This window comes from Staurois parvus, unplaced genomic scaffold (genome assembly GCF_062004578.1).
Source record: "Staurois parvus isolate SC_StPar_1 unplaced genomic scaffold, SC_StPar_1.0 ptg000774l, whole genome shotgun sequence".
Taxonomy (NCBI): Eukaryota; Metazoa; Chordata; class Amphibia; order Anura; family Ranidae; genus Staurois; species Staurois parvus.
Genome location: NW_028318570.1, coordinates 1084434 through 1111470, shown reverse-complemented (window position 1 = coordinate 1111470; position 27037 = coordinate 1084434). Strand labels below are relative to the sequence as shown.

The 27037-nt window shown below is 45.6% G+C and overlaps 1 protein-coding gene, 1 long non-coding RNA gene and 1 pseudogene across 5 annotated transcripts in view; 1 reads left to right on the top strand and 2 right to left on the bottom strand.

Moving 5' to 3' along the window:
* LOC149444775 (uncharacterized) overlaps window positions 1-24880 on the bottom strand; it is a 34330-nt gene extending 9450 nt beyond the window's left edge. Inside the window, exon 1 of the long non-coding RNA XR_016306522.1 lies at window positions 24748-24880. This is a non-coding gene — a long non-coding RNA (uncharacterized LOC149444775). The remainder of the gene's footprint in view (window positions 1-24747) is intronic.
* CAPN9 (calpain 9) overlaps window positions 7248-27037 on the top strand; it is an 834396-nt gene continuing 814606 nt past the window's right edge. Inside the window, exon 1 of one of the 4 annotated variants that reach the window (XM_089654543.1) lies at window positions 7248-7579. In XM_089654543.1, coding sequence (XP_089510669.1) covers window positions 7367-7579 — 213 coding nt within the window. In that variant the 5' untranslated portion in view covers window positions 7248-7366. The remainder of the gene's footprint in view (window positions 7580-27037) is intronic. The other 3 variants (XM_089654542.1, XM_089654541.1, XM_089654540.1) reach the window with 3 other exon arrangements.
* Window positions 23475-24723, bottom strand: LOC149444776 (uncharacterized; annotated as a pseudogene).

Sequence of the window (27037 nt, the reverse complement as noted above, 5' to 3'; positions counted from 1 at the left end):
AAGAAGGAGAAGGAGAAGGATGAGAAGAAGGAGAAGGATGAGAAGAAGGAGAAGGATGAGAAGAAGGAGAAGGAGAAGGATGAGAAGAAGGAGAAGGAGAAGGATGAGAAGAAGGAGAAGGAGAAGGATGAGAAGAAGGAGAAGGATGAGAAGAAGGAGAAGGATGAGAAGGAGAAGGATGAGAAGGAGAAGGATGAGAAGAAGAAGGCTGAGAATAAGGAGAAGGATGAGAAGAAGGAGAAGGAGAAGGATGAGAAGAAGGAGAAGGATGAGAAGAAGGAGAAGGAGAAGGATGAGAAGAAAGAGAAGGATGAGAAGGAGAAGGATGAGAAGAAGAAGGATGAGAAGAAGAAGGATGAGAAGAAGGAAAAGGATGAGAAGAAGAAGGATGAGAAGAAGGAGAAGGATGAGAAGAAGGAGAATGATGAGAAGAAGGAGAAGGATGATAAGAAGGAGAAGGAAGAGAAGAAGGAGAAGGAGAAGGATGAGAAGAAGGAGAAGGATGAGAAGAAGGAGAAGGATGAGAAGAAGGAGAAGGATGAGAAGAAGGAGAAGGAGAAGGATGAGAAGAAGGAGAAGGATGAGAAGAAGAAGGATGAGAAGAAGGATGAGAAGAAGGAGGAGAAGGATGAGAAGAAGAAGGATGAGAAGAAGGAGAAGGATGAGAAGAAGGAGAAGGAAGAGAAGAAGGAGAAGGAGAAGGATGAGAAGGAGAAGGATGAGAAGAAGGAGAAGGATGAGAAGAAGGAGAAGGATGAGAAGAAGGAGAAGGAGAAGGATGAGAAGAAGGAGAAGGATGAGAAGAAGAAGGATGAGAAGAAGGATGAGAAGGATGAGAAGAAGGAGAAGGATGAGAAGAAGGAGAATGATGAGAAGAAGGAGAAGAAGGAGAAGGATGAGAAGAAGGAGAAGGATGAGAAGAAGGAGAAGGATGAGAAGAAGGAGAAGGATGAGAAGAAGGAGAAGGAGAAGGATGAGAAGAAAAAGGATGAGGAGAAGGAGAAGGATGAGAAGAAGGAGAAGGATGAGAAGGAGAAGGAGAAGGATGAGAAGAAGGAGAAGGAGAAGGATGAGAAGAAGAAGAAGGATGAGAAGAAGGAGAAGGATGAGAAGGAGAAGGAGAAGGATGAGAAGGAGAAGGATGAGAAGAAGGAGAAGGAGAAGGATGAGAAGAAGGAGAAGGAGAAGGATGAGAAGAAGGAGAAGGATGAGAAGAAGGATGAGCAGAAGGAGAAGGATGAGAAGAAGGAGAAGGATGAGAAGAAGGAGAAGGATGAGAAGAAGGATGAGAAGAAGGATGAGAAGAAGGAGAAGGATGAGAAGAAGGACAGTTCTGTGACAGTTTCTGTCTATTTCTGACAGTTCTGGGACATTCACTCCATACAGCGGTTTCAACCGCTGTATGGAGGGAATGTCATAGAACTGTCAGAAATAGACTATTAATGACAGTTCTGGGACTGTCCTTCCATGCAGCGGTTGAAACATTGTATGTATTTGTTTCCATAAATGGATCCATTTATGGAAACAAATACATACAATGTTTCAACCGCTGCATGGAAGGACAGTCCCAGAACTGTCATTAATAGTCTATTTCTGACAGTTCCATGACATTCCCTCCATACAGCGGTTAAAACAGCTGTATGCAGTGAATGTCCCAGAACTGTCATAAATAGTCTATTTCTGATAGATCTGGGACATTCACTCCATACAGCTGTTTTAACCGCTGTATGGAGGGAATGTCATGGAACTGTCAGAAATAGACTATTAATGACAGTTCTGGGACTGTCCTTCCATGCAGCGGTTGAAACATTGTATGTATTTGTTTCCATAAATGGATCCATTTATGGAAACAAATACATACAATGTTTCAACCGCTGCATTGAAGGACAGTCCCAGAACTGTCATTAATAGTCTATTTCTGACAGTTCCATGACATTCCCTCCATACAGCGGTTAAAACAGCTGTATGCAGTGAATGTCCCAGAACTGTCATAAATAGTCTATTTCTGATAGATCTGGGACATTCACTCCATACAGCTGTTTTAACCGCTGTATGGAGGGAATGTCATGGAACTGTCAGAAATAGACTATTAATGACAGTTGTGGGACTGTCCTTCCATACAGCGGTTGAAACATTGTATGTATTTGTTTCCATAAATGGATCCATTTATGGAAACAAATACATACAATGTTTCAACCGCTGCATTGAAGGACAGTCCCAGAACTGTCATTAATAGTCTATTTCTGACAGTTCCATGACATTCCCTCCATACAGCGGTTAAAACAGCTGTATGCAGTGAATGTCCCAGAACTGTCATAAATAGTCTATTTCTGATAGATCTGGGACATTCACTGCATACAGCTGTTTTAACCGCTGTATGGAGGGAATGTCATGGAACTGTCAGAAATAGACTATTAATGACAGTTCTGGGACTGTCCTTCCATGCAGCGGTTGAAACATTGTATGTATTTGTTTCCATAAATGGATCCATTTATGGAAACAAATACATACAATGTTTCAACCGCTGCATTGAAGGACAGTCCCAGAACTGTCATTAATAGTCTATTTCTGACAGTTCCATGACATTCCCTCCATACAGCGGTTAAAACAGCTGTATGCAGTGAATGTCCCAGAACTGTCATAAATAGTCTATTTCTGATAGATCTGGGACATTCACTCCATACAGCTGTTTTAACCGCTGTATGGAGGGAATGTCATGGAACTGTCAGAAATAGACTATTAATGACAGTTCTGGGACTGTCCTTCCATGCAGCGGTTGAAACATTGTATGTATTTGTTTCCATAAATGGATCCATTTATGGAAACAAATACATACAATGTTTCAACCGCTGCATTGAAGGACAGTCCCAGAACTGTCATTAATAGTCTATTTCTGACAGTTCCATGACATTCCCTCCATACAGCGGTTAAAACAGCTGTATGCAGTGAATGTCCCAGAACTGTCATAAATAGTCTATTTCTGATAGATCTGGGACATTCACTCCATACAGCTGTTTTAACCGCTGTATGGAGGGAATGTCATGGAACTGTCAGAAATAGACTATTAATGACAGTTGTGGGACTGTCCTTCCATACAGCGGTTGAAACATTGTATGTATTTGTTTCCATAAATGGATCCATTTATGGAAACAAATACATACAATGTTTCAACCGCTGCATTGAAGGACAGTCCCAGAACTGTCATTAATAGTCTATTTCTGACAGTTCCATGACATTCCCTCCATACAGCGGTTAAAACAGCTGTATGCAGTGAATGTCCCAGAACTGTCATAAATAGTCTATTTCTGATAGATCTGGGACATTCACTGCATACAGCTGTTTTAACCGCTGTATGGAGGGAATGTCATGGAACTGTCAGAAATAGACTATTAATGACAGTTCTGGGACTGTCCTTCCATGCAGCGGTTGAAACATTGTATGTATTTGTTTCCATAAATGGATCCATTTATGGAAACAAATACATACAATGTTTCAACCGCTGCATTGAAGGACAGTCCCAGAACTGTCATTAATAGTCTATTTCTGACAGTTCCATGACATTCCCTCCATACAGCGGTTAAAACAGCTGTATGCAGTGAATGTCCCAGAACTGTCATAAATAGTCTATTTCTGATAGATCTGGGACATTCACTCCATACAGCTGTTTTAACCGCTATATGGAGGGAATGTCATGGAACTGTCAGAAATAGACTATTAATGACAGTTCTGGGACTGTCCTTCCATGCAGCGGTTGAAACATTGTATGTATTTGTTTCCATAAATGGATCCATTTATGGAAACAAATACATACAATGTTTCAACCGCTGCATTGAAGGACAGTCCCAGAACTGTCATTAATAGTCTATTTCTGACAGTTCCATGACATTCCCTCCATACAGCGGTTAAAACAGCTGTATGGAGTGAATGTCCCAGATCTATCAGAAATAGACTATTTATGACAGTTCTGGGACATTCACTGCATACAGCTGTTTTAACCGCTGTATGGAGGGAATGTCATGGAACTCTCAGAAATAGACTATTAATGACAGTTCTGGGACTGTCCTTCAATGCAGCGGTTGAAACATTGTATGTATTTGTTTCCATAAATGGATCCATTTATGGAAACAAATACATACAATGTTTCAACCGCTGCATTGAAGGACAGTCCCAGAACTGTCATTAATAGTCTATTTCTGACAGTTCCATGACATTCCCTCCATACAGCGGTTAAAACAGCTGTATGCAGTGAATGTCCCAGAACTGTCATAAATAGTCTATTTCTGATAGATCTGGGACATTCACTCCATACAGCTGTTTTAACCGCTGTATGGAGGGAATGTCATGGAACTGTCAGAAATAGACTATTAATGACAGTTCTGGGACTGTCCTTCCATGCAGCGGTTGAAACATTGTATGTATTTGTTTCCATAAATGGATCCATTTATGGAAACAAATACATACAATGTTTCAACCGCTGCATTGAAGGACAGTCCCAGAACTGTCATTAATAGTCTATTTCTGACAGTTCCATGACATTCCCTCCATACAGCGGTTAAAACAGCTGTATGGAGTGAATGTCCCAGATCTATCAGAAATAGACTATTTATGACAGTTCTGGGACATTCACTGCATACAGCTGTTTTAACCGCTGTATGGAGGGAATGTCATGGAACTGTCAGAAATAGACTATTAATGACAGTTCTGGGACTGTCCTTCAATGCAGCGGTTGAAACATTGTATGTATTTGTTTCCATAAATGGATCCATTTATGGAAACAAATACATACAATGTTTCAACCGCTGCATTGAAGGACAGTCCCAGAACTGTCATTAATAGTCTATTTCTGACAGTTCCATGACATTCCCTCCATACAGCGGTTAAAACAGCTGTATGCAGTGAATGTCCCAGAACTGTCATAAATAGTCTATTTCTGATAGATCTGGGACATTCACTCCATACAGCTGTTTTAACCGCTGTATGGAGGGAATGTCATGGAACTGTCAGAAATAGACTATTAATGACAGTTGTGGGACTGTCCTTCCATACAGCGGTTGAAACATTGTATGTATTTGTTTCCATAAATGGATCCATTTATGGAAACAAATACATACAATGTTTCAACCGCTGCATGGAAGGACAGTCCCAGAACTGTCATTAATAGTCTATTTCTGACAGTTCCATGACATTCCCTCCATACAGCGGTTAAAACAGCTGTATGCAGTGAATGTCCCAGAACTGTCATAAATAGTCTATTTCTGATAGATCTGGGACATTCACTCCATACAGCTGTTTTAACCGCTGTATGGAGGGAATGTCATGGAACTGTCAGAAATAGACTATTAATGACAGTTCTGGGACTGTCCTTCCATGCAGCGGTTGAAACATTGTATGTATTTGTTTCCATAAATGGATCCATTTATGGAAACAAATACATACAATGTTTCAACCGCTGCATGGAAGGACAGTCCCAGAACTGTCATTAATAGTCTATTTCTGACAGTTCCATGACATTCCCTCCATACAGCGGTTAAAACAGCTGTATGCAGTGAATGTCCCAGAACTGTCATAAATAGTCTATTTCTGATAGATCTGGGACATTCACTCCATACAGCTGTTTTAACCGCTGTATGGAGGGAATGTCATGGAACTGTCAGAAATAGACTATTAATGACAGTTCTGGGACTGTCCTTCCATGCAGCGGTTGAAACATTGTATGTATTTGTTTCCATAAATGGATCCATTTATGGAAACAAATACATACAATGTTTCAACCGCTGCATTGAAGGACAGTCCCAGAACTGTCATTAATAGTCTATTTCTGACAGTTCCATGACATTCCCTCCATACAGCGGTTAAAACAGCTGTATGCAGTGAATGTCCCAGAACTGTCATAAATAGTCTATTTCTGACAGTTCTGGGACATTCACTCCATACAGCGGTTTCCGGCAAAAAGTGTATGTGCAGAGTTCCTCTATTCTGCAGATACACTTAGAGGAGCTCTGCAGATACACTTAGAGGAGCTCTGCACATACACTTTTTTCCGGTTTGGAATTATTCTTATTTTCATCCTACTTCTTCTTCTTCTTCTTCATCCTCATCCTCATCCTCTTCTTCTTCTGAGGATGAGGATGAAGAAGAAGAAGAAGAAGAAGAAGAAGTAGGATGAAAATAAGATTAATTCCAAGCCGGCAAAAAGTGTATGTGCAGAGCTCCTCTAAGTGTATCTGCAGAGCTCCTCTAAGTGTATCTGCAGAATAGAGGAACTCTGCACATACACTTTTTGCCGGCTTGGAATTATTCTTCTTTTCATCCTACTTCTTCTTCTTCTTCTTCTTCATCCTCATCCTCAGAAGAAGAGGATGAGGATGAGGATGAGGATGAGGAAGAAGAAGAAGAATGAAAAGAAGAATAATTCCAAGCCGGCAAAAAGTGTATGTGCAGAGTTCCTCTATTTCTGACAGTTCTCTCACAGCTTCTTCACATGTACAGCGGTTGAAATATCTGTATCCTAAATGGAAACTAATAGATACAAATTGTATCTATTAGTTTCCATTTAGGATACAGATGTTTCAACCGCTGTACATGTGAAGAAGCTGTGAGAGAACTGTCAGAAATAGAGGAACTCTGCACATACACTTTTTGGCGGCTTGGAATTATTCTTCTTTTCATCCTACTTCTTCTTCTTCTTCTTCTTCTTCTTCTTCTTCTTCATCCTCATCCTCATCCTCTTCTTCTGAGGATGAAGAAGAAGAAGAAGTAGGATGAAAAGAAGAATAATTCCAAGCCGGCAAAAAGTGTATGTGCAGAGTTCCTCTATTTCTGACAGTTCTCTCACAACTTCTTCACATGTACAGTGGTTGAAACATCTGTATCCTAAATGTAAACTAATAGATACAATGTTTCAACCGCTAAACATGTGTTCCTTCTGTCAGAGAACTGTCAGAAATAGCGGAGCTCACTGCAGGGACACTTTTGCCGGCTGATCGGGAAATGTTCGATTCGCGCACCCGAAGTAGGCAAAATTTCGGTTTCGACACGAATCGAATATTTCCTGAAATTCGACTCGAATTCCGGTTCGCCTAGTTCGATTCGCTCATCTCTACTTGTTACTGTTGGCTCAGCAGGGTGTTCCCTGTGCTATTCATCAGCTTTGAAATGTAAATAGTGTCTCACTCTAACAGGTGGAAATAAAGGAGGAGTGGACATTTTCTGAATGTTTGTTTTAGTCACCATACTGTACACAGGTCAGGTAGTACACCTTAAATATTTTTTCTTCTCAGACTGCTACGTTATAGCAGCGTGTGCAGTAGTTTGCCTTATCTGCATTTTGGGTAACACAAAAAGAAATAAAAACAAACAGGGAGACATGCCATACATCTATCAAGACCCAAAACAGAGGGAACCCAGTTTTCCCCACACTGCCCGAACCATCCACTCATCTGGTAAAACGTATGAGCAGCTCAAGCAAGAATGTCTTCAGAAAGGAACTTTGTTTGAAGATATAGATTTTTCTGCAAATGACAGTTCCCTATTCTACAGTGAAAAACCAAATATCCCATTTGTATGGAAAAGACCTAAGGTAAGGGATAACATTTAACTACCATAAATGACTTACTGAAAAACAGCTTTTTATTAAGTTTATTTTTTTATGACAAATTAAAGTCTTCTTAACTAGAGTGAATGTCATTTGGATGGAAGCATCCACCTGTAACTTATGTATTTAATGTATTTAAGAACGTGTGCTTGTCATTGATGGCCAGTACTTATCAAATAAGTGAGTGTCCATGGCATGCATGGCAGAGGTGGAATTTTCTGCAGGTGAGGTGTATAATACAACAAGCCTACAAAAACTGCAAATAATAATTTTAGCAAAACCATTATGTATGAATATATCCATTTGTATCCAACTCTTGGCAATTCTGAGAGCCATCTCTCTGGCCACCATGTCTAATACACTTAAAAGTCTTTTTCATAGGATTTTGTTGCCAAATTTTTATATGATGTAGGTTGCCAGGTCTTTCCTCAAATTTCCCTAATTACTTGGGCTGAGAGTATCTTGGCATTATCCTAGCCAAAAAGCATGATTGGGGGATGCCATTTCTGGGAGATTTTCAATCAGGTGGGAGTTTTTAAGTCAGGTGGAGGTACAGAAATAGCCTATACCTATAGCAAAGGCATTGTTCAACTTTAGTAAAAGCTGCACAGTTTGTTTTTATCTACAGACACCCATTACCTGCATAGGCAGTTTTTTGGTAAAGGTGAACTATGCCTTTAAAAGGGGATAATTAGTTGAATGTGGAATACATGCACGAAATGTGTGGGTTTTTTTTTTTTATATTTCAATAATTTATATTGCAAATTTTTAAATAAAAATACAAGATATACCCGTATGCAGTAGATAAACATTCTACAGTCATTGATAAAATTAAAGAGAACAAAAAAACAGGTAAACAGAACAGAGAGAGAAAAAAAAATCATAAAAAGACCAGTGACACAGTAACGTTTACATTTAAAATGTCTTAGAGAGATCTAAGATCTAAGAAATGTCTTAGAGCTTAGAGAGATCAGCTAAAGAACCAAAGTGAGGTGTTCACACAGGTGGGTTTGTTTGGTACCATCTGAGCCAAGGTTGCCATAGGGCACGTACTTTTCTATATTTGCTTTTGCTAGAGGCCATCACAAGTTTACAAGAACAGTGCCTGTGAACTAATGCGATAGCATCAAACGCAGTGGGTGGATGAGAGGTATTCCAAGATCTAGTGATACTCAATCTAGCTTCCAAAAGAATGTGGGTGACAGAGTGTTTAGCATGGGGGTTAATACTGTCAATATTTAAATTCAGTAACGCTAAATCAGGATTTAGGGGAACAGAGGACCGTGAAATAGCAGATATAATTTGAAAAATTGTAGGCCAGAAGTTGTTTAGGAGTGGGCAACGCCAAAAGATGTGAATAAAGCTCCCAGGTTTCCCGCAGTTCCTCCACCACAAAGGGGACACGTGGTTATTAAAACGCACCATTTTACCGGGAGTGAGATACCATCTAAGGGATATTTTTTAGGAGCGGGCAACGCCAAAAGATGTGAATAAAGATCCCAGGTTTCCCGCAGTTCCTCCACCACAAAGGGGATACGTGGTTATTAAAACGCACCATTTTACCGGGAGTGAGATACCATCTAAGGGATATTTTTTGTGTTAATTCCCATAGTGTCGAGCGGCAAGTGGCTCTGTAAATTGATTGAAATATGTGAAGCCATTGTTGCTCAGTATAAATGTAGGCAAGATCATTCTCCCATTGGAGAAGTGGTTTAACCTTAGTAAATGCTTTCTTTTGGTTTAAGATATTGTAGAAAAGTGAAATACCTTTGGTTTTAGTAGTGTAGCAAGAGATATAGTTCCAAGCGGGTTTAGGAAGCTTGTAAAAGGGGTAGGATTGTTTAGATAGGCAATGGGATATCCTAAGGTAGGTGAAAAGTAATTGGGGAGGTAGGTGGAATTCTTGTTGAAGAGACGTGAATGATTTAAGGGAGGAGTCGTTAAAAAAGTCCTGAATGTATGCTATGCCGCATGCGGACAAGTGGCGTATAGGAATATCTGGGGTAAGATGTATTAAAATGTGCAAAGGAAGATTAGACATCACTGCTTGCATGGAAGGACAAGGAGCACAGATGAGAATCCGCCATTCAGAGATTGTCGCTAAAAATAGGCAGGGGGAGAGTGGGTGAGATCAGAATCCCTAGGGATATTCCCAGGAGCCATGCACTTAGATTCTCTCCTTGAATGTAGGTAGATTCTATTTGACTCCACAATGTAGCAGTAGATGAGGTATTAAACCATTCTCTCAGTTGTGAAAGTATCGTTGATGTATAGTAATCACTAAAGTTAATATATCCAGAACCTCCTACTGATCTCTGTTTTGTAAGTGTTGCATGAGCGCAGTGGGGTTTCTTTCCCTGCCATATGTATTTGTTTAACGAGGTTTGTAAGGATTTGAAGTAAGAACGTGGGATAGGAATGGGGAGAGTTCTAAATAAATAAAGCAGCTGGGGAAGAATAGACATTTTAAAGGCAACAAGCCTGCCAGCCCAGGAAAGCTCATGTTGTAATGATTGCAATTTTTGTTGCATTTTTTAGAGAAATGGAATGTAGTTGACCGAAAACAGACCTTTAACTAATTTGGTTAGTCGTAAGATATGCCAGAGTCGTCCCATGCAAAGATGAGTTGATTCTGCAATATATTTCTGGTGATACCATCTAGACCTAGATCCAATATTACGGATTTGTTCTCATTGACTTTATAATACGACACTTTGATGAACCAGTTTAGAGTACGATATACTTCGGTCAAAGAGGAAGCTGGATCGGAAATGAAAAGGATAACGTCATCGGCAAACAAACTTAGTTTGTGGGTGCGATGGCCAATAGAAGCCTCTTATGTTTGGGTTAGAGCGTATATGCTCCGCTAGGGGTTCCATAAGAAGATTAACAAATTAACAGCAATAATGGGCATCCTTGCCTTGTTCAGTTGGTTATGTGAAAGGGACGCAATAACATGTTCGAGGAATAAACCTGAGCCAAAGGGGTAGTATAGTGGGCTAAAATTGCACTTAGGATAGGGTAGTACCTTAGTAGGGTAGTAGTACCTGATGAAGATAATTCCAATGGACTCTATCAAATGCTTCCTCTGCATCCAGGGCTAGAAGCAGAGAAGGCGTTCGAGAGACCTCGGCGTGGTGTATAAGATCTATCAATCGTCTGGTTGCATCCAAGGTTTGACGAAATTTGGTGAAACCGGATTGGTCACGATGTATTAGATAAGGAAGAATATTATTCAATATAGTCGCTATTAGTTTAGCATAAATTTTCAAATCAAGGTTCAGTAAAGAGATTGGTCTGAAATTTTGCAGGGATGTAGGTTCTTTGCCTGGTTTCTGTAGTTTTTATTATGAGGGCTTTGAGCATTTCAGATGGGAAAGATGAAGGGGAAGCGGAGAGGCTGTAAATGGAGCATAGATGAGTTGTTAGAATAGAGAGGAATTGTTTGTAGTATTCATCTGTCAGACCATCAGGCCCCGGAGATTTGCCAATAGGGAGAGATCGTATTGTGGAGATAATTTCTTGGTGGGTGAATGGGGCATTGAGAGCATTAAGTTGCGTTTCCGATAAGGAAGGGAGTTTGATTTTTTCAAGAAAAGTGTTAATCTTGATCAGAGGGGGTTGGTGTATGGAATCATCCAATTTGATAATGTATAGTAAACTGTAATAGGAGCTAAAGGCATCTGCAATGTGCTGAGGATTAAAGATTTTGGTATTTGAAGTAGTGTCATAAAGAAATGGTATTCTGGATTTAATTCTATGGGCTTTAATTTTACGGGATAGTGCTTTCCCTGCCTTATTAGAGGTGGAATAGAAGGTGGCTTGCACCTTACGTTGCATATGTTCAAAGGAGTCCAATAGGAGAGATCGAAGTTCTTGACGCAACAATGTTAATTTTGATTTAAAAGCTTGGGTGGGCTGTGCTTTATTCTGGGTTTCAATAACTCTAACAGAGTTTAGTAGGAGATCTAAGCATTGTGACTTCTTTTTTCGTTTTTCTCTCGATCCCATTTGAATTAACAAAGCTCTAATAAATGTTTTGTGAGAGTTCCATACCACAAAGGGGTCAGGGACCGAGTTTATGTTTTGAGCAAAAAATTCAGAAAGAGAATTCGAGAGCTTTGGATGTTGCAATAAAAAGTTGTTGGCTCTCCATACAAAGGTATTTGGTTGCAAGGGGGTGTCTGTAAGCGATATTGAGATAGGGGCATGGTCCGACCACGTTATGGTATGGATCTCAGACTTATGTACTTTTTGCAATAACCATTTGTCATGTAAAATCAGATCAATTCTAGAGTAAGATTTATGACAAGGAGAGAAATATGTGTAGTCATGTTCACTGGCATGGTAACACCTCCACGTGTCAAATAGCTTGTTGGCATGCAGGAAGGATTGAAGAGAAGGGAATGGCGTTTTGCTGTAGCAGATGAATCCATCACGTTATCTGGGACAATGTTAAAGTCTCCACAAACGAGTAGATGTCCTTGTTGTATTTTCCTAGCTTTATGGATAGTTTTGGTGAGGAAGGCGGTGGGTTTCTTCTAAGGTGCATTCACATTCATCAGCATATATTGAACATTGTCAATCTTATAGATCAGAATAAGGAATCGACCATTAGGGTCGGTGACTTGGTGATGTAACATAAATGAAACCGAGTCCTTGATCGCTATCAAGACCCCTCTTTTCTTAACAGTGAAACAGGCATTGTAAACATGGGGGAAGTTCTTATATTGGCAATACGGTTGAGCTGAACAGGAAAAACTGAGTTTCTTGTAAGCATAAAATGTTGCATTTATGGTCATGTGCTGTTCTCCATGATTTCCATTTTTCAGGATGGTTTAGACTAGAGTTGAGCGAATTATTCAAAAATTCGGTTCGGCTGATTCGCCGAATTCGCCGATTAAATTTGCTTCGTGCCGAATATATTCGCTGCGAATTTAACTTATAAAAAGGGTGTTTCTAGGCTTCAGAGAGCCTTTATATTAGTGCAGAACACTGTACCTTTAATTTAAATGCCCTTGGAGTCTGCTGGGGAAGAGAAATAATACTGTCAGTCAGTATGACATGCAGATGAGTGCCGTCGATCTTAGAATCACCGCACACTTCACTCATTTGGGCAGTGTGGAGTCAGTGTGGAGTGTGGAGCCACAGTGTGGCGGTGGAGGCAGCAGCAATGGGAGGCCATACAGCACCCTATGACAAAATGGAACCCACCAGCAGTGTAAGGAGACCTGAAAGTGGCACATGGCAGAGTGTGGCGATGGAGACAGCAGCAATGGGAGGCCGTACAGGGACCCATGACACACTCTGGACCTGGCAGCAGCATGAGGAGGCGGTACAGGGGCCCATGACAGATTACGGGCCTGGCAGCAGCATGAGGAGTCGGTACGGGGGCCCATGGCAGATTACGGGCCTGGCAGCAGCATGAGGAGGCGGTACAGGGGCCCATGGCAGAGTGGCGGAGCGTAAGCAGCTAAAATTGAAGGCCATACAGAGGCCTATGTTAAAAAGTCCCCCCCAGCAGCAGCGTGGGGAGACGACTATAAAGAGTCCAATGGCAGAGTGGCAGAGCAGAAGCAGCTTCAATTGAAGGCCATACACAGGCCTAGGTTAAAAAGCGGAAGCCGTCAGCAGCGTGAGCAGACGACAGAGACACATGGCGCAGGGTGGCGGTGGATGCAGCAGTATTCGGAAGCCAAACACAGGCCTCGGTTAAAAAGCGGAAGCCGTCAGCAGCGTGAGCAGACGACAGAGGCACATGGCGCAGGGTGGCGGTGGAGGCAGCAGCAATGGAAGGCCATACAGCACCCTATCACAAAATGGAACCCACCAACAGTGTAAGGAGACCTGAAAGTGGCACATGGCGCAGGGTGGCGGTGGAGGGAGCAGTATTCGGAAGCCATACACAGGCCTAGGTTAAAAAGCGGAAGCCGTCAGCAGCGTGAGCAGACGACAGAGACACATGGCGCAGGGTGGCGGTGGATGCAGCAGTATTCGGAAGCCAAACACAGGCCTCGGTTAAAAAGCGGAAGCCGTCAGCAGCGTGAGCAGACGACAGAGGCACATGGCGCAGGGTGGCGGTGGAGGCAGCAGCAATGGAAGGCCATACAGCACCCTATCACAAAATGGAACCCACCAACAGTGTAAGGAGACCTGAAAGTGGCACATGGCGCAGGGTGGCGGTGGAGGCAGCAGTATTCGGAAGCCATACACAGGCCTAGGTTAAAAAGCGGAAGCCGTCAGCAGCGTAAGCAGATGAAAGAGACACATGGCGCAGGGTGGCAGTGGATGCAGCAGTATTCGGAAGCCAAACACAGGCCTCGGTTAAAAAGCGGAAGCCGTCAGCAGCGTGAGCAGACGACAGAGGCACATGGCGCAGGGTGGCGGTGGAGGCAGCAGCAATGGAAGGCCATACAGCACCCTATCACAAAATGGAACCCACCAACAGTGTAAGGAGACCTGAAAGTGGCACATGGCGCAGGGTGGCGGTGGAGGCAGCAGTATTCGGAAGCCATACACAGGCCTAGGTTAAAAAGCGGAAGCCGTCAGCAGCGTGAGCAGACGACAGACACATGGCGCAGGGTGGCGGTGGATGCAGCAGTATTCGGAAGCCAAACACAGGCCTCGGTTAAAAAGCGGAAGCCGTCAGCAGCGTGAGCAGATGACAGAGGCACATGGCGCAGGGTGGCGGTGGAGGCAGCAGCAATGGAAGGCCATACAGCACCCTATCACAAAATGGAACCCACCAACAGTGTAAGGAGACCTGAAAGTGGCACATGGCGCAGGGTGGCGGTGGAGGCAGCAGTATTCGGAAGCCATACACAGGCCTAGGTTAAAAAGCGGAAGCCGTCAGCAGCGTGAGCAGACGACAGAGACACATGGCGCAGGGTGGTGGTGGATGCAGCAGTATTCGGAAGCCAAACACAGGCCTCGGTTAAAAAGCGGAAGCCGTCAGCAGCGTGAGCAGACGACAGAGACACATGGCGCAGGGTGGCGGTGGATGCAGCAGTATTCGGAAGCCAAACACAGGCCTCGGTTAAAAAGCGGAAGCCGTCAGCAGCGTCAGCAGACGACAGAGGCCCATGGCGCAGGGTGGCGGTGGAGGCAGCAGCAATGGAAGGCCATACAGCACCCTATCACAAAATGGAACCCACCAACAGTGTAAGGAGACCTGAAAGTGGCACATGGCGCAGGGTGGCGGTGGAGGGAGCAGTATTCGGAAGCCATACACAGGCCTAGGTTAAAAAGCGGAAGCCGTCAGCAGCGTGAGCAGACGACAGAGACACATGGCGCAGGGTGGCGGTGGATGCAGCAGTATTCGGAAGCCAAACACAGGCCTCGGTTAAAAAGCGGAAGCCATCAGCAGCGTGAGCAGACGACAAAGGCACATGGCGCAGGGTGGCGGTGGAGGCAGCAGCAATGGAAGGCCATACAGCACCCTATCACAAAATGGAACCCACCAACATTGTAAGGAGACCTGAAAGTGGCACATGGCGCAGGGTGGCGGTGGAGGCAGCAGTATTCGGAAGCCATACACGGGCCTAGGTTAAAAAGCGGAAGCCGTCAGCAGCGTGAGCAGACGACAGAGACACATGGCACAGGGTGGCGGTGGATGCAGCAGTATTCGGAAGCCAAACACAGGCCTTGGTTAAAAATCGGAAGCCGTCAGCAGCGCGAGCAGACGACAGAGACACATGGCGCAGGGTGGCAGTGGATGCAGCAGTATTCGGAAGCCAAACACAGGCCTCGGTTAAAAAGCGGAAGCCGTCAGCAGCGTGAGCAGACGACAGAGACACATGGCGCAGGGTGGCGGTGGAGGCAGCAGTATTCGGAAGCCATACACAGGCCTAGGTTAAAAAGCGGAAGCCGTCAGCAGCGTGAGCAGACGACAGAGGCACATGGCGCAGGGTGGCGGTGGAGGCAGCAGCAATGGAAGGCCATACAGCACCCTATCACAAAATGGAACCCACCAACAGTGTAAGGAGACCTGAAAGTGGCACATGGCGCAGGGTGGCGGTGGAGGCAGCAGTATTCGGAAGCCATACACAGGCCTAGGTTAAAAAGCGGAAGCCGTCAGCAGCGTGAGCAGAAGACAGAGACACATGGCGCAGGGTGGCGGTGGATGCAGCAGTATTCGGAAGCCAAACACAGGCCTCGGTTAAAAAGCGGAAGCCGTCAGCAGCGTGAGCAGACGACAGAGGCACATGGCGCAGGGTGGCGGTGGAGGCAGCAGCAATGGAAGGCCATACAGCACCCTATCACAAAATGGAACCCACCAACAGTGTAAGGAGACCTGAAAGTGGCACATGGCGCAGGGTGGCGGTGGAGGCAGCAGTATTCGGAAGCCATACACAGGCCTAGGTTAAAAAGCGGAAGCCGTCAGCAGCGTGAGCAGACGACAGAGACACATGGCGCAGGGTGGCGGTGGATGCAGCAGTATTCGGAAGCCAAACACAGGCCTCGGTTAAAAAGCGGAAGCCGTCAGCAGCGTGAGCAGACGACAGAGGCACATGGCGCAGGGTGGCGGTGGAGGCAGCAGCAATGGAAGGCCATACAGCACCCTATCACAAAATGGAACCCACCAACAGTGTAAGGAGACCTGAAAGTGGCACATGGCGCAGGGTGGCGGTGGAGGCAGCAGTATTCGGAAGCCATACACAGGCCTAGGTTAAAAAGCGGAAGCCGTCAGCAGCGTGAGCAGACGACAGAGACACATGGCGCAGGGTGGCGGTGGATGCAGCAGTATTCGGAAGCCAAACACAGGCCTCGGTTAAAAAGCGGAAGCCGTCAGCAGCGTGAGCAGACGACAGAGGCACATGGCGCAGGGTGGCGGTGGAGGCAGCAGCAATGGAAGGCCATACAGCACCCTATCACAAAATGGAACCCACCAACAGTGTAAGGAGACCTGAAAGTGGCACATGGCGCAGGGTGGCGGTGGAGGCAGCAGTATTCGAAAGCCATACACAGGCCTAGGTTAAAAAGCGAATGCCGTCAGCAGCGTGAGCAGACGACAGAGACACATGGCGCAGGGTGGCGGTGGATGCAGCAGTATTCGGAAGCCAAACACAGGCCTCGGTTAAAAAGCGGAAGCCGTCAGCAGCGTGAGCAGACGACAGAGGCACATGGCGCAGGGTGGCTGTGGAGGCAGCAGCAATGGAAGGCCATACAGCACCCTATCACAAAATGGAACCCACCAACAGTGTAAGGAGACCTGAAAGTGGCACATGGCGCAGGGTGGCGGTGGAGGCAGCAGTATTCAGAAGCCATACACAGGCCTAGGTTAAAAAGCGGAAGCCGTCAGCAGTGTGAGCAGACGACAGAGACACATGGCACAGGGTGGCGGTGGATGCAGCAGTATTCGGAAGCCAAACACAGGCCTCGGTTAAAAAGCGGAAGCCGTCAGCAGCGTGAGCAGACGACAGAGGCACATGGCGCAGGGTGGCGGTGGAGGCAGCAGTATTCGGAAGCCATACACAGGCCTAGGTTTAAAACTGGAACCCAGCAGCGTGAGCAGACGACAAAGACACACATGGCAGAGGATGGATCTGGCAGCAGTATGAGAAGGCGGTACAGGGGCCCGTGGCACAGTGTGGTGATAGCTACAGCAACTGGATGCCAGAAAGTGGCCGATAGGGCTATATACTGCATGGAATTATAAAGTTGTAAAGACAGCGGCCTATAAGGCTATACACACTATAACAATCATGACTTGATTGACCATTGGCCTATAAGGCTATACACAGCATGAATATCATGACTTATTCTGAGAGTGGTTTGGAAGGCTATATACAAAAAGTAATTCATGAGCTGTCCGGACAGCGGACAATAAGTACATATATACAAATCAATTCATCAGCTGTCCAGCCAGCGGCCTCAAAGGCGACACATATAGAAAGCAATTCATGAGCTGTTCAGACAGCGGCCTCTAAGGCGACAGATATACAAAGCAATTCCCGAGGTGTTCAGGGAGCGGCCTGAACGGCTAGGTTATTAGGTCAGTTGTGTCAGGAACTGGTGGTTTGAAATCCAGACTAATCCACGCCTGATTCATTTTTACAAACGTGAGTCTCTCCACACTTTGGGTGGACAGTCGTGTCCTCCGCGGAGTTACAATACCTCCTGCCGCACTAAACACGCACTCCGATGCCACGCTACTGGCCGGGCATGACAGCCTTTCAAGGGCAAATTCAGCTAGTTGGGGCCAAAGGTCAAGTTTCGTTGCCCAGTAGTCAAGGGGATTGTCTACCTCGGTTGGCAGGGTGCTGTCCAAGTAGGCCCAAGCCTGTTGTTTGAGGTCCTGCTCCAGGTCCACCTGATGCTGCTGCTGCTGCGGCTGGTTAGTAGTTTCCTCACTGCGCTGGTGAAGAAAGCTACTCATCATCGACTGCAGACTGAGGCAGCCGCTGCTGGTGGAGCTGCCACTGCTCCTACCACCCCACCCCTCCCCTGCTGCCATGGCAGCGGAACCTGAGCGCACAGGGCCCACAGTGTCTGAGGATGGACGTTGGCGCAGAAAGGCAGAGACCAACCGACTACATAGGTGGTTTTTATAGTACTTTATTTTGGCCTCCCTCTCAGCAGGTGTGAAAAAGGCCACCATTTTTGAACGGTAGCGAGGGTCCAACAAGGTGGACAGCCAAAAGTCATCCCTCTGTCTGATGGTTATTATTCGGCTGTCGCTACGCAAGCAACCGAGCATGCTATGGGCCATTTGTGCCAAGGAATGCGAGGGACTCCCTGCCTCCATCTCCACAGCATACTGCCACGGTGCGTCTGGGTCCTCTGTCTCCTCCTCCTCCTCTACCAGATGCTCCTGCTCCTCCACTCCTGTCCGCTGAGTGGAAAAACCACCCATTTCACTCAATAATTCCTGAGCACCAATGTCCTCCTCTACCTCCTCCTCTTCTTCCTGTCCTGCCCCCACAGGGGTCATGTGGCGTTGAGATCTGTGCGCCACGTCTACCGCACCCTGACCAGCCATTGTTAACAGCATTTGTTCCAGGACGTGCAACAGAGGAATGACGTCGTTCATCCCATAGTCCTGCCGACTCACGAATAGCGTGGCCTCCTCAAAGGGCCTGAGCAAGCGGCAGGTGTCACGCATGAGCTGCCAATGGCTGACATCTAAGTTGCACAGGGGAGTACCTTTATCCGCTTGTAACATCAGGAAATCGGTGATGGCCTTTCGCTGTTCGTAAAGGCGGTCTAACATATGTAGGGTTGAATTCCACCTTGTTGCAACATCGCAGATCAGGCGATGCTGTGGAATTCCGTTCTGCCGCTGCAGCTCAAGGAGGGTGTGCTTTGCGGTGTAGGAATGGCTGAAATGCATGCAAAGTTTACGTGACATTTTAAGGATGTCTTGCAGTGGGATGGTGGATTTTAGGAACCGCTTGACAACCAGATTGAACACGTGAGCCATGCATGGCGCATGGCACAACCTTCCTTGACGCAGAGCAGACACCATGTTCTTTCCGTTGTCGGTCAACATGGTTCCGATTTTCAGTTTGCGCGGAGACAGCCATCTGTCGATTTCTCTGTTCATTACACTCAGAAGTTCCTCCCCTGTGTGACTACGTTCGCCAAGGCATACCAGGTGCAGCACAGCGTGACACCGTTGCGCCCTGCACATGTGATATGCCGGTCGGGTAATGGGACTTGGCACGGGGGTGGCGGCTGAGGACACGGCGGAAGAAGAGGTGGTAGAGGCGGACATCTTTGCTGGACCAAGGACGTGCAAACGTGGAGGCAAAAGCGGCGTGACCTGTCCAAGTTGCTGGTGCGGCTGTGCCGGCACCACGTTCACCCAGTGGGCCGTAAATGACATGTACTGTCCCTGACCGTAGTTACAGCTCCACACGTCGGCGCTGCCGTGCACTTTGGCAGAGACCGACATGCTCAAAGACTGGCCCACCATCTCTTCTACATGTGAATGCAGGGCTGGCACTGCCTTTTTGGCGAAGAAATGCCGGCTTGGCACTCTCCACCGCGGCTCGGCACAAGCCATCATTTCTCGGAAAGGTGCTGAGTCCACCACTTGGAAAGGGAGGGACTGCAGCACCAGCAACTTGGACAGGAGGACGTTCAGCTTCTGCACCGTCGGGTGCGTGCTCGCAAACTGTTGTCTCTTGGAAACGGATTCCAAGAAAGACTGCTGACGGAATCCGTGAAGAGGAGTAGCAGGAGAAGGAGCATCTGAACGAGCGGAAGATGCCAACGAGCGACAACTCCCCTCAGCAGAGGTGTTGGAGCCTTGACTGGCTGATAGAGGGCGATTGACGTCGGGTGACGGAGCAAGTAACGGAGCGGGTGATGGAGCGGGGGCTGGGGCAGGCAGAACCGCCGTATCTTTATCACGGTTTTCCCAGGCCACCAAATGGCGACGCTGCATATGCTGACGCAACGCTGTACTCCCAGCATTGGCCACCTGGCCACGCTTGACTTTCTGGCCACATAGTCGACATACGGCTACGTTTACTTCCTCGGGCGGCTTGACAAAAAATTGCCACACCGCCGAGTAGGAAACTTTGCCCCCGCTACTCCTCACTGGCTGACTGCTACTTCCTCCGTGCACACCGGCACCACTACTGGCCGTGGTGGTAGGCTGCAGTGGAGCTGGTGCTCTACTCCGTGGCCGTTTGGCTCCACTGACACTGCTGCGACCCTGCTGCCTCCTGGGCAACCCACCGACTGTTTTGCTCGCTGGCAAGCTGGCACCCTCTTCTCCTGATGATGCGGAAGCAATAGCCTGATGACGACGAGGCTGCCAAGTGCGATCAGCCTCATCATCATCAATTAGGGTCTCCGCGTCACTACTAGCCCCCTCGGCTGCGTGTAAGTCAGGAGACAGACCTGTCTCTAGACCGGCTACCGAGCCACTCTCCTCGCCAGTACTTCTTCGCCTGGCTGCTGAAGAGGCGGATGTCTCCCCCCGTTCCTGACCACCCTCTGTTAGCTCTTCCTCACTGTACAGTGGGGCTGAGCCCACAGCATGCGATACTTCGCTTGGTGAGGGAACACCAAAGGACAGGGGCAGGTCGAGGACACGCCATTTCAGTGGGCTTGCTCCCGGGCCATGCCAACTAACGGTTGTGTCTGACGTACCCACCGACCGTTGGCTGTAGGTGTCAGAGGTGACCTGGGAAGAGGAAGACGACTGAGTCATCCAATCGATGACGGCAGGGTTGTCGGTGGAGACACGACCGCTGGATGACACCGGGAGCACTGGCCTCTGGCTGCGACTAGTGCTGCCTCGACCCCTTCCTCTGCTGCCACGTCTGCTCGCTCCTGAAACATTGCCTCCTCTGCCACTCCTCTGCGTGTTGTCTGACATACTCTTTAATTCAATAAGCACCCCAAAAATAAAACCGGATTTAACTCTTTGAACGTACAATAGTGGTTGTGAAGCAGAAAGTCAGTTTATTTAGCACAATCGGTCAATTGCAGCTTGCCGTTGGCTGGAAACTGTACGTTTATGTCACTGGAATGCACTAATCACCCAAAAAATATTACCGCCACCCGGCGTGTAAATGGATCTAACTCTTTGAACGTACAATAGTGGTTGTGAAGCAGAAAGTCAGTTTATTGTACACAATCAGTCAATTGCAGCTTGCCGTTGGCTGGAAACTGTACGTTTACGTCACTGGAATGCACTAATCACCCAAAAAATATTACCGCCAGCCGGCGTGTAAATGGATCTAACTCTTTGAATGTACAATAGTGGTTGTGAAGCAGAAAGTCAGTTTATTTAGCACAATCGGTCAATTGCAGCTTGCCGTTGGCTGGAAACTGTACGTTTATGTCACTGGAATGCACTAATCACCCAAAAAATATTACCGCCAGCCGGCGTGTAAATGGATTTAACTCTTTGAACGTACAATAGTGGTTGTGAAGCAGAAAGTCAGTTTATTTAGCACAATTGGTCAATTGCAGCTTGCCATTGGCTGGAAACTGTACATTTATGTCACTGGAATGCACTAATCACCCAAAAAATATTACCGCCACCCGGCGTGTAAATGGATCTAACTCTTTGAACGTACAATAGTGGTTGTGAAGCAGAAAGTCAGTTTATTTAGCACAATCGGTCAATTGCAGCTTGCCGTTGGCTGGAAACTGTACGTTTCTGTCACTGGAATGCACTAATCACCCAAAAAATATTACCGCCACCCGGCGTGTAAATGGATCTAACTCTTTGAACGTACAATAGTGGTTGTGAAGCAGAAAGTCAGTTTATTTAGCACAATCGGTCAATTGCAGCTTGCCGTTGGCTGGAAACTGTACGTTTATGTCACTGGAATGCACTAATCACCCAAAAAATATTACCGCCAGCCGGCGTGTAAATGGATTTAACTCTTTGAACGTACAATAGTGGTTGTGAAGCAGAAAGTCAGTTTATTTAGCACAATCGGTCAATTGCAGCTTGCCGTTGGCTGGAAACTGTACGTTTCTGTCACTGGAATGCACTAATCACCCAAAAAAGATTACCGCCAGCCGGCGTGTAAATGGATTTAACTCTTTGAACGTACAATAGTGGTTGTGAAGCAGAAAGTCAGTTTATTTAGCACAATCGGTCAATTGCAGCTTGCCGTTGGTTGGAAACTGTACATTTATGTCACTGGAATGCACTAATCACCCAAAAAATATTACCGCCAGCCGGCGTGTAAATGGATTTAACTCTTTGAACGTACAATAGTGGTTGTGAAGCAGAAAGTCAGTTTATTGTACACAATCGGTCAATTGCAGCTTGCCGTTGGCTGGAAACTGTACGTTTCTGTCACTGGAATGCACTAATCACCCAAAAAATATTACCGCCAGCCGGCGTGTAAATGGATTTAACTCTTTGAACGTACAATAGTGGTTGTGAAGCAGAAAGTCAGTTTATTGTACACAATCGGCAAACTGCAGCACCAACTGTGCACGACAGCCACCAAAAAAAAAAATGGTGTATGTCACTTTAAATTTTCGATTCTTTGATTGCTGTGGCCCTAAGTAACGATTCTGTGTCCCTGAGTAATGATTCTGTGTCCCTGAGTAACGATTCTGTGTCCCTGAGTAACGATTCTGTGTCCCTGAGTAATGATTCTGTGTCCCTGAGTAACAATTCTGTGTCCCTAAGTAACAATTCTGTGTCCCTGAGTAACAATTCTGTGTCCCTGAGTAACAATTCTGTGGCCCTAAAGTCTCTGTGGCCCTAACTCTGTCCCTCAATACACAGAGTTCTGTCTCTCTTGAATGACCGGAGGCTAATGGAGAATTCTAAGATGGCCGCGATTTATAGCTCCACCATTACACAGTGCTGGCTGGCTGGCTGCTGATTGGCTAATGCGATCACATGTCATGATTCATGACTCATGAATGCATTATGGGTCAGCGCGCCTTGTCTGCGCGCCTTCCCAGAGATCCCCGCCCCATCTTCTCTGTCCATTTTCTCCTGTCACCACACATGTCGCCGCCATTTTTGGGAAAATTTGATTCGTGAATCCGAAGTTTGCTAATCTTCGGATTCGTCGCGAATAGAATTTTTCCAAATCTTCGGAACGAATTCCACTTCGTCATGTTCGATTCGCTCATCTCTAGTTTAGACCTCTGGCATTTATAGACAAGAGTGAAAGTGGAATTATTGGTGGTGTGAATGTTCACAACTGGAGATCGAGGAGTAATTCACAGGTTGCTTAATAGCAAGATAATTTATGGCCAATGGCAGCTGTAGTCGGTGGCAAATGGGGTTTTGAAGTCTACTTCACTGATAATCTTCAAGCCAAAAAAAAACCAAAACAGACGTGTCACTGGAAAGTAGCAAGGAGTTGCGTACGAGAGTCAGTGAGGAAGTCAAGAAAGAGCAGATAACCGCAAACAATACCAGAAGTGTAAAAACTACGTAGCAGAAGATCAGGTTGATTCAAACCGAGATGCTACAGATCAAAGATGAGATTTACTTAAACAGTAACTTTGAGCCATAAGCCAGAGGGATAACAGCGTATTACAAGTGGTGGCCTCTATGCGAAATCACGGACGATATCTGCGTCTACCAGGTTGCGGTTGTCCAGGGTGATGTGAAGCATGAGGTGAGGCTGGAATGTTGGACTCCTGGGGTGGGTCTAGTATGATTCCCCATGTATGAAGGAGGTGTAATCCTTTATGGAGAGAATTGATAGTGTGCACATTGCCATTATGGGAGATCAGCAAAGTAGCTGGATGGCGCCATTTGTATGGAATCTTGTGATTCTGGAGAGCTTTTGTTACTGAATTCAGCTGTCGTCAAAGTTGTAGGGTATGTTTGGAGAGATCCGAAAACAGTTGTAGATCTGCAAAAGGTGCAGGTAGTGTAGTCATGGATTTAATGGATAAAAGAAGTTGCTCTTTTGTTTGAAAGAAATGTACTCTCATTAATACATCTCTAGGCATCGAATCCGCCAAGTGTGATGCTTTAGGAATACGGTGGATGCGATCAATTGGAAGGTCAATAGGTGCAGCTTTAGGGAGAATGACGGACATCAAATTGTGAGCATATGCGTGTAAATCAGATTGAGGGACGGATTCTGGGATTCCCCGTAGTTTAATGTTGTTACGTCTGGATCTGTCCTCAAGATCTGCAAGTTTAGCTTAAATCCATGAGTTATCTTCTTTAACTTCTTCATATGCATCTACTAGGTCATTGATAGTTTCTGTACATTCACCCATTTTATTCTCTACAAATTGGACCCTTTCTCCCATGTTATTTAAATCAGAAGAAAATTTGTGGAAAAGAGAAGAAAATTCTGAGATTAATGAGGATTGTAGGGAGAGAAGCATTTCTTTCATGGTAGAGTCAATTACAGGCTGACCAGAGGTAGGGAAAGCTGCTATAGATGAGTGTGAGGCTGAATGGGGATGTGAGGGGTTAATCTCCTGGGCTTGTGCTGATGATACTGATGTTCCAGATGTAAGGGGCTTTAGCCTCATGTGGGCTTTTGCTGGGCTACAGGGACCTGGGCTGTGTGTTTGCAGCTGTCTGGGGGAGGACTGTGTATCAATCACAACAGAAAATTCCTGCTCTGCATCTGGGAGATCAGTGTAGGAGGCAGCAGCAGTACTAGTAGCAGAGGAAGCAGCGATGCCATTTTGGCTGCATTTCTGTCTGTCTGATGTGTGCAGAAAGAATTCAGTGAGCTTACGAGGACGATGATCCTCCTTCCTTATGCAGGACATCTCTGCTCCTGGTCGGGTGTCAGTGCAGTGGCTCCCAGTCGCGGTGATTTATCCCTCTGTGCGGTGGAGCTCAAGGCTTAGGCAGTCATCCTTGCTGCCGACAAGCCACGCCCCCATGTGGGTTTTTTTTTAATCTTGCCTTGACAGACTGGTAAAGTTTTATTTATTGTCCTAGAACATGCTCATCAGTAGTGCTATATGCCAATGCACAGACACATAATTTTACCAAAAATAATGTATACTTTATTGTACTTTGCTGATCTTTAACCGTTTGTCTATTGAGTACTTTCCCCCCTTCCTGCCCAGGCCAATTTTCAGTTTAAAGTGCTGTCGCACTTTGAATGACAATTGTGTGCTCATGCAACACTGAACCCAAACAAAATTTTTATTATGTTTTTAGATGATTAGAGCTTTCCTTTTGGTGGTATTTAATCATCACTGGGGTTTTTATTTTTTGCTAAACAAATTAAAAAAAAAATTAAGATTTTGAAAAAAATAATGGTTTTCCTGTTAAAGTTTTGTAAATAAGCGAATTTTCTCCTGCATTGATGTGCGCTGATGAGGCTGCACTGATAGGCACTGATGAGGCTGCACTGTGAGGAGAGGACTGCTGATACCTGGCATTTCCTATTTACAGTGTGATCAGCTGTGATTGGATACAGCTGGTCACATGGTAAAAGCACCACTCTGATTGGCCCTTACCACAATCTGTGATCGGCTGTGCCCAAAGAACACAGTGCCCAGTGCGCGGCCCAGGGAGAATGTCCATGGACACCCTCCCAAAACTAGCCAACCATGCTGTAGCTGTCTTTTGGCTATAGCACGGTCGGTAAGTAGTTAAACACTAGCAGATAACAAAGTAACTGAAAAGAGCAGTTTCAAAAAGATTAATCACTCAGATGACTCCAGTGTGCAAATTCACTGCAAAGTGCATGTCATTAAGCTATGATTACTAACTCTGGGGCAGTGTCATATATTGCTTATATGTCTTATATGTCATATATTGTCTTATATGAGAGAAGACTTTAAAACATGCAACTTTTTCTTTTTCCTGCATTTAACCTGTTGTCACACCCTGTATATGGTTTGGTGATATTGGCACACGACTGTGATCGTGTTTATATTGTGTAACTGTAATATTGTAAGTGATCAGGTACCATACTTTATATACCAAAAAACAATACATTTGGCTGTTACTATGAGGTGGGATTGTACTGTGTATGCTAAAGGTGTTTCTTGCATAATGATGTTTCTGTGTGTATGCCTACATTTGAAATAATCAGAAAAATGTACATGAAGCAAGTATTCATTTTAGTGTTGTGCATAGTTATATAGAGTAGTGCAGATGAAAATTTTGACTGGACAGGTAATTTTACATTTATATGCTATGTAACGGAGGTCACAAATATTAGACTTTTGAGATATAGGTGTAACACCCTGCTACAAGTGGATGCAGGATGTTAAAATAAACACAAGATGGCAGTGTCCTTCAGAACAGTGGTGTTCACACTCTGTAGAGCAGCCCCATGGAACTTGTATGCTGAACTGCAGGACTTTGCTGAGGAACAATGTAGTAAAGAACTACATTTCCCAGAAGAGGTGGCGTGTGGGCGGAGGCATATATATATATGAAAGCCCAGACACAAGATATAAACATTCAAGGGAACAACCCCCCCCCCCTGCATATGGACACAGGGCAGGGCAAACCAAATGCAGCAACCAGAGGCAAATCAGCAGACTCCCCCCACCAAGCCAATACACAAACACATACATCCCATAATAGTTTGCTCCCAAGCAAGACACACAATAGAACAATGGGATGCACCACATGGCAGTAAACAATGAACAACCCACACACCCCACCTATACATGTCTACACAATATCAGGACATTCCACCCTGTACCCCTAACAGGCACAGGGTGACTTACACATAAGAGGGATATGGGGAGCTGAGACGGGTCTCCCCACCCCTCCAAAGTGAGCTGTGTTCCATGGGCCCCCCACCTAAAGTCACTCCTGTCACAGTTAGCTTCTGAAAAGCAGGCCTGCTAACACTAATTGAGATTCTGTAATAAGAGTTGTCTTTTCCTTAAGTTTAAATTGCCACAAGTAACAATTGATTTTACACAATCCAATTCTGTTTAAGCTATGTAAGCAAGCCATACTGAGGTTTATTATAAACCTCTTACTGGTTTACTTTCCGTGTGTGAAATCACTTTCTGGTGGTGATTTATTTCAGTTGAGTGTACTGTGGT